Consider the following 7,338-nt stretch of genomic DNA (forward strand, 5'->3'; position numbering starts at 1 on the left):
TTCTTCCTGAGACAGCTGAGGAAGTTTGGAATGAACCACCACATCCTCACACGGTTCTACACCAGCACTGTAGAGAGCATCCTGACTGGCTGCATCACCGCCTGGTACGGCAATAGCACCAGCGCACAACTGCAAAGCCCTGCAAAGGGTGGTGCGAACTGCCAGGAACATCATCGGAGGTGAGCTTCCTCCCTCCAGGACATATACACCAGGCGTGTGTGAAAAAGCTCGGAGGATCATCAGAGATCCAGTCACCCAAGTCATGGGCTGTTCTCACTGCTACCATCAGGCAGGCGGTATCGCAGCATCAGGACCCGCACCAGCCGACTACATGATAGCTTTTTCCCCAAGCAATCAGACTGTTGAACTCTTGATCTATCAGGATCAATAATTAGCACTGCACTTTATTCAGCTATAATCTCACACTGGACTGTCAACATATTCTCCTCAATACAACTGCTATATATATATATACACACATATATATTTCATATACTCCCACTTATTGTATTGTATTGTATATTCTGTTCTATATTCTGCATTGTATATAATTATTGTGTTGTGTAAGTATGTGTACATCTGATTTGTAAATTGTTTTGTGTAAGTATGTGTACATTTGATATGTAAATTGTGTTGTGTAAGTATGTTGTTTATTGTAATTGGTATATGTCTCGTCACTGTCATGACTGCTATGTTGCTCGGAACTGCACACAAGAATTTCACCTACTGTTGCACTTGTGTACATGGTAGTGTGACAATAAAGTGATTTGATTTGATTTGATTTGATTGATTCAAGTCTTATGGATTACGGATACTGACATTTTAACTTTTTTTTTGGAGCTTCAGAGTTCATGCCACCATCCACTTGCGTTGTATGAACCTACAGATCTGAAATATTCTTCTAAAACTCTTTGTTTGTGTTCAGCAGAAGAAAGTCATAAAATCAGTGATGGCATGAGGGTGAGTAAATGATGAGAGAATTTTCATTTTTGGATTAACTATACTTTAAACCAATTTTTAAAAATCCGACTTTTCTAGACATTAGTATAAGGAAAAGGATTGAAAATATATATATATTTTATAGACCGCACTCACAAAGAGCAATTACAAGCCTATGAATGATTCTGAATAATAATTTTTTACAGACTTTCTAGGCCAGGAAATCATAATCACACCCTCTTCAGATATGCATGGTATGATAATATTTCTCTACAAGTTAATTATCATAACTTTGATTAGATTAACATTATTTACAGAAAGGGCAGAGAACTCACTGAGTGAACAGGAAGAGGCAATCGTGAGGCAGATTGAGGAAAGTGCTGCAGGTGCCCAGGATGTCCAGCAGGTGGTACAGTTTCCTCACTCTTATCACCTGCTCCTGTAGCTCCACCTCAGTGTTCAAGTAGTAACTCTGATTATGAAAGATAAAATACATAATCAAAAGGCAAGCGCCAACCCCTATCTCACAGCTCATATTAATCAAAACCTTAAAATCTAAATAGTGTCCTACCAAATAGTTGAGAGTTGCAAGTTCCTTTCCTAAAATAAAAAAGTAAAACTATCAAGTCCAAGTAATTGTGAGCATCTGAATGAACAATGAACCAAAAAAAGTGCTACATTTATAAACATTAAAATAAAAAACCCATAATTCGTATTTCTGTCTGTAGTTTTAGCTAATGTACCAACAAGGTAGTTGAAGTCTTTCCTTATCTTGACCAAATGTAGCAGCATATTAGCAGGAATGAGGCCAGCGAGAAGCACCGCATCTATCTGCTGCTAGTACGACTGTAGGATCAGCTTACTGCGAGAGCTACTGCTGTCTCGGGTGGATCTAAGGAAAGAACCCCTTAATACACATAATTTTTAAATGTTCATATACATGGATAACACTTTACAATAAGGATCCATTGATTAACAGTTAGGTATCACAGCATTAGTATCACAGACTATCAAAGAACAATATTTTTTTCACAGCATTTTTTTTTTTTTTTTTTCATGTTAGATCAGTTAATATAAATACAATTTGTTCAATGCTAGTTCATGGTAATTCATAGTGCATTAACTAATCACAATTTTCAGACAGTCTGTTTAGTATAAAAATCTGTAACGCAAACTAATATATAACTAAAAGACGAAAATTTACTTCTCATCTTCCACAATTGTTCTGTGAAGTCCAGGCATCCTCTCTCAATCGAGCTGAAAGCTGCTGCTGTATTAGCCTTCTGACTCTATAGAAAAACATTATATTTAGCATTATGTGATACAAATTCAAATGATTTAATGATTCATTGTTCTTGTTAATTTACCTCAGAAACGGTAGTCATGTGTCCTGGCACTCCAAGTGCAATGTTCTCAAGCTCTAAAACAAGGGGGGAAAATGCCGAACATAAACACAGAACAATTAACTTACGGTCATTAATTCAGGTATTTTACCCTCTAAGATCTCGGGTTAGGTCCACATCAGACTGAGTCTCCATTGGATCCAACCATTCAATTTCTCCTGTCCTTAAGCCCTATGCCAAATCCTAGTGAAGTATTGTTAAACAAAATTGATTCTAATGCCAAATACAATAAAAAAAAAAAAAAAATGATGAAAGGGATAGTTCACCCAAAAGTGAAAATTCTCTCATTTACGCATGCCTTCATGCCATCCCAGTTGTGTATAACTTTCTAATCCATTTATCTCCAGAAGCATTTCCAGTAATTCAAGCTCATTATATTTATACATATTTAAAAAATCACTCACTTGACAAATTTAACATAAGCGTTGGCTTCCGAAAGTATTTTGGATCCCATTCCACTCGTTTGAAAGAAATTATTAATTATAGATATATTGACCATATTCACGCTAGCGCCATCTTTATTTTATTTTTTTTAATGGGAAGGACAACAAGGCTGTGAAGGATAGACTTGCATCCACTGATCTCTCTCTCTCTCTCTCTCTCTCTCTCTCTCTCAGATTAGTGCTTACATCTATTCAGTGGCACGAATAGTATAAAGCTGTAAAAAGCTCCTAGATCACATCTAATTTTCCACAACTCATGTTGTCTTTGTTTTATGTCTACTGAATGTTCTTTAAAATGTGTTTTTTCAATATTTTGTCAGCGGAACGATTCAAAATCACTTAAAACTGCAGAGAACAACCTGTACGTCTGTCCCTCACAGATTCATTTTCAAATATCAAAGATGGCGCCGCTGTGAATAAGGTCTACCGTACGTCACCAGTGTCAGACGTCATTAGACCACGCCCATTGTCCCTTCAAACAATGACAATTTGACAAAAATTATGTTTCTATTCGTATAAAAAAAGACATTTTAAATTATAATGTACAAATTTAGTGCTAAAACATTTACAAATCATTCTGAAAAAATATTGAAAGTAGTTCCATCTCTACGTCACGAGTCCGCCTGCTCCCAGTGGTTAAATAGTCCCTTAACAAACGGTCTAGTTTCTAAGTTTTCTATTAGTGGTTTATTGAAATAAAGATTAAAGATGGTTAGATATAGTTTTATAAATAAACTAAGACCGTTTGTAAAAAAAAAAGGGCTAACTCATACGAAACAAGCAGATTGGCCGGAAGTGACCTGAGGTCGGATGGATAAAGAAGTGCCGGTGTTATACATCATTCCTTCTTTTCTTCCGTGGCCGCCATCAAGTTAGGAGCGTGGTTCCTGGCGAGCCGTGAAAACATAAAAATGGTGAGCATAGTGAACCCGTTTTCACAGGCTTGTGCAAGTTTTAATGAAAACACTTTTATTTCGTTGTTACACGTGCACGTAGGTCAACATTTGTTTGCTGTAAAGAAAAAATATCCGTTAGATACGAGGCTCACGTTACTTCATATCTCGGGAGCCATTTTGAACTAGTGCGGCGTGTACACACGTGCAGTCAAGACGGAGGCAACTTTGTTAAACATTTGAATTCATACGCTCTAAGAAATATAGTGTTTGTACATGTTAGAAGTCGTTGTATGTCCGATCTAAATACAGTTGAACGACCTTCATAATGTCATTGTATGTGAATATTGATGCCGTCATGTGTGCTGTGGCCTAGCGCTACAGTTGTTCGATGGTTTAGCATACATGCACCGTGGTTTTCCCACTATATTTATTTTACTTAAGCATTTTATACTCTTGCTATGATGGTGTAATTTGCGTCCTACTCTGTGATCAGTGACAGTTGCCTACTGTCTCATGCTGACACAGAAGGGTGACGAAAACCGAGACTGAGCAAGATTCAGAGTTCTCATGAATGAAACTTAAGAAATTTAAATGTCTTTTAATTATCCATGCCTCTCTTTTTAGGCGTGTGCCCGACCGTTAGTATCGGTCTACTCCGAGAAAGGGGAGACTACCGGCAAAAATGTGGTTATGCCTGCAGTGTTCAGGGCTCCCATCCGCCCTGATGTTGTCAACTTTGTGCACACTAACATGCGCAAGAATAAACGTCAGCCCTATGCCGTCAGTGAGCTGGCCGGTGAGTGTTGTTTCAATACCAATTCTTTGGTATGTTGCTTGTCTGATGATATTCCACTTCTGGTCCGTGTTTCTGAATAACTGATTTTGATGGAAGTTCTGATTTAGCCTTTTCGTACTTCAATTGTACGATGTGCATTTATTTTATGATGAGAATCAAATGTAACGTGTGTTTCAGGTCACCAGACCAGTGCTGAGTCCTGGGGCACAGGAAGAGCTGTTGCCCGTATCCCCCGAGTGCGTGGTGGTGGCACCCACCGCTCTGGCCAGGGTGCTTTCGGAAACGTATCCTTATGTGTCACTGAACTAACTTGATGATAATTTGAAGCATTCACTTAAAAATGAAATGTTCGTGTTATCAGCTTCATGGTGTCCCAAACCCATATGACTTGACATTTGTGGAATATGGGTTTTTGGCAGTATGTTGTCTGTCACCATTCACCAAATTTTATTGCATATTTTTTACACTATGCGAGTGAATGGTAAGAGGTTTTTCTGCCTAATATTTTTGTTTTGTTGTTGCATGGAAAAGTCAGGTGGGTTTGGAATGACATAAGGGTGGGTACATTTTCATTTGAATGAACTGTAAATATAATTTATAATTTGTCACAATCTTCAATGATAATTGAACACTTGCTGTGATGGTGTAATTTGCGTCCTACTCTACGCATAGTGACAGTTGCCTGCTGTCTCATGCTGTCGTGGAAGGTTGACGAATATTGAGTCTGAGCAAGTTCACAGATGTATTTGTGTTTGCAGTGTTCAAAAATATTATCCCTTAACTCTTGTGTAGATGTGTCGTGGTGGCCGCATGTTTGCTCCCACAAAGACTTGGCGCCGCTGGCACCGTAGGATCAATGTTAACCAGAAGCGTTATGCCATCTGCTCTGCCTTGGCTGCCTCTGCTCTGCCTGCCCTGGTCATGGCTAAAGGTTAGCAAATCCTAATAAGGTCCAGCATTCTATTCTGATGGTACACACAATTTTTATTTTTTAATGCTAATTTAACTTTGAAAATCTAAATTACTGTGTGGGTTGCCATTTGGATTGGCATTCAGTGTAAGCTCAGCTGGCAGAAGGGCCAAATCAAACTGCTGGTTTTTGCCTTTCGAAGGCCGAGCACATTAAACGGTGATTCATAATTGATAAATTGCCAGACTTCAATGTATTTTCTGTAACCAATGTGGGACGTTTCAGGTCATCGCATTGAGGAGATTCCTGAGGTTCCAGTCGTCGTTGATGATAAAGTTGAGGGATACAAGAAGACTAAGGAGGCTGTGCTTCTGCTGAAGAAGCTTAAGGCTTGGAACGACATAAAGAAGGTTAGATTCTCATGCTTTGATATTTACTAAAGATGTTGCGTTTTACCAGTGTTTTTACACAAACTTCTGGTCTCCAGGTTTACGCCTCTCAGCGAATGCGTGCCGGTAAGGGTAAGATGAGGAACCGAAGGCGCGTCCAGCGAAAGGGACCATGTATCATCTACAACGAAGACAACGGTGTGACGCGAGCTTTCAGAAACATCCCTGGTATGTAAACTGATATTGCATTGGAGTGTTTCTGCACCTGTGCACGTGATGATATCTACTTCTGGTCCGTGTTTATGAGTCCTGTGATCATAGTGGAAGTTCTGACCCTAATATAATTAATACAGAATGTTCTGCAGTTGTGGTGTCCTAGCTGGTTGCAAAAAAAAGCTGTATGCATGATCCCTCAGGCATTACGCTGCAGCGCGTGTCCAGACTGGACCTGTTGAAGCTTGCTCCAGGTGGACACATTGGTCGCTTCTGCATTTGGACCGAGAGCGCCTTCCGCAAGCTGGATGACCTTTACGGCACCTGGCGCAAACCTTCCTCGCTGAAAGTGAACTACAAGTGAGTTTCCCTCATCTTTTCCTTAAAGATAAGTTTCTTGTGTGCTTTAGACAACAATGATGAGCTTCTACTTCTGGTCCGTGTTTATGAACCTCATGATCTTTTCAGAAGTTCTGAGTAAAAATATGGTGGGCTGAAACCACACTTGCCCAAATGCACACCCATTTATAATTTAAGTTAATAGATATTGAGAATAAGTTTGTAGACTTACTGACTTGTCATGTTCCAGTTTGCCAATGCACAAGATGACCAACACAGATCTGAACCGAATCCTCAAGAGTGAGGAAGTCCAGAAGGCACTTCGTCCTGCTAAGTATGTTTTGATTTATTTTCTGTATCAGTGCTGACTAAATTGCAATGATGATATTCCTACTTCTGGTCCGTGTTTCTGACTAATGATTATTTTGGAAGTCCTGAGCTGCTTTTCTCAAACTCAAGCACACTGTCTTTGTTAAGTGTATTGTACAATGTAAAGTAACATGTTTGTTTTTAATCCATTGCAGTCGCAAGATTAATCGCAAAGTTTTCAAGAAGAACCCTCTGAAGAACCTGAGAGTGATGATGAAACTTAACCCCTACGCCAAGACAGCCCGTCGCCGTGCTATCTTGGCACACAACCCTGAAGTACGTACACATAGCCCAGGTTTTGGGACCCAATAGCATATTAGTTTTCCTACTGTATAGGCACACACTTTGTACATGCAATGCAACCATGTTTCATCAATCTCTAAATCTGAACTCTCTACAGATCAAGGCTAAGATGCTGAAACCCAAGAAGAAGAAGGTTGTGAAGAAGGCTAAGAAGCCTGTTGCTGCTGCAGCAGCTCCAGCTAAAGAATAGTGCTCTTAAACAGACTTTGGAGTTCAGAAATGCTTTCAAATAAAACCATTCAAAATCCTGCAAAAACTGTCATTTGTAATCTACTGCAAATCACATTGCTAAGCTCAGTCAGTTTTCATCTGTTAAATAAACCTTTTATTTTAATATA

General features: G+C 39.2%; 1 protein-coding gene and 6 non-coding genes across 7 annotated transcripts; all 7 read left to right on the forward strand.

The window, feature by feature from the left end:
* The first annotated feature begins 3,606 nt into the window (after positions 1-3,606).
* On the forward strand, positions 3,607-7,256 carry LOC127661537 (60S ribosomal protein L4-B-like). The gene is made up of 10 exons (XM_052152290.1): positions 3,607-3,699; positions 4,306-4,477; positions 4,655-4,761; positions 5,270-5,408; positions 5,673-5,797; positions 5,875-6,004; positions 6,193-6,349; positions 6,579-6,662; positions 6,853-6,973; positions 7,098-7,256. Exons 1-10 carry the CDS (start codon positions 3,697-3,699, stop codon positions 7,188-7,190), a joined length of 1,131 nt encoding a protein of 376 aa, XP_052008250.1. The 5' UTR covers positions 3,607-3,696; the 3' UTR covers positions 7,191-7,256.
* On the forward strand, positions 4,136-4,233 carry LOC127662021 (small nucleolar RNA SNORD16). Its single transcript, XR_007972842.1, has one exon. It is a non-coding gene; the product is annotated as a small nucleolar RNA SNORD16 (small nucleolar RNA).
* On the forward strand, positions 4,515-4,583 carry LOC127662019 (small nucleolar RNA SNORD18). The gene has a single exon (XR_007972840.1). It is a non-coding gene; the product is annotated as a small nucleolar RNA SNORD18 (small nucleolar RNA).
* LOC127662020 (small nucleolar RNA SNORD16) lies at positions 5,111-5,208 on the forward strand. The gene has a single exon (XR_007972841.1). It is a non-coding gene; the product is annotated as a small nucleolar RNA SNORD16 (small nucleolar RNA).
* On the forward strand, positions 6,045-6,113 carry LOC127662015 (small nucleolar RNA SNORD18). Its single transcript, XR_007972837.1, has one exon. It is a non-coding gene; the product is annotated as a small nucleolar RNA SNORD18 (small nucleolar RNA).
* On the forward strand, positions 6,401-6,470 carry LOC127662017 (small nucleolar RNA SNORD18). Its single transcript, XR_007972838.1, has one exon. It is a non-coding gene; the product is annotated as a small nucleolar RNA SNORD18 (small nucleolar RNA).
* LOC127662018 (small nucleolar RNA SNORD18) lies at positions 6,702-6,770 on the forward strand. The gene has a single exon (XR_007972839.1). It is a non-coding gene; the product is annotated as a small nucleolar RNA SNORD18 (small nucleolar RNA).
* Positions 7,257-7,338: the final 82 nt, after the last annotated feature.

Source organism: Xyrauchen texanus, chromosome 21 (assembly GCF_025860055.1).
Source record: "Xyrauchen texanus isolate HMW12.3.18 chromosome 21, RBS_HiC_50CHRs, whole genome shotgun sequence".
Taxonomy (NCBI): Eukaryota; Metazoa; Chordata; class Actinopteri; order Cypriniformes; family Catostomidae; genus Xyrauchen; species Xyrauchen texanus.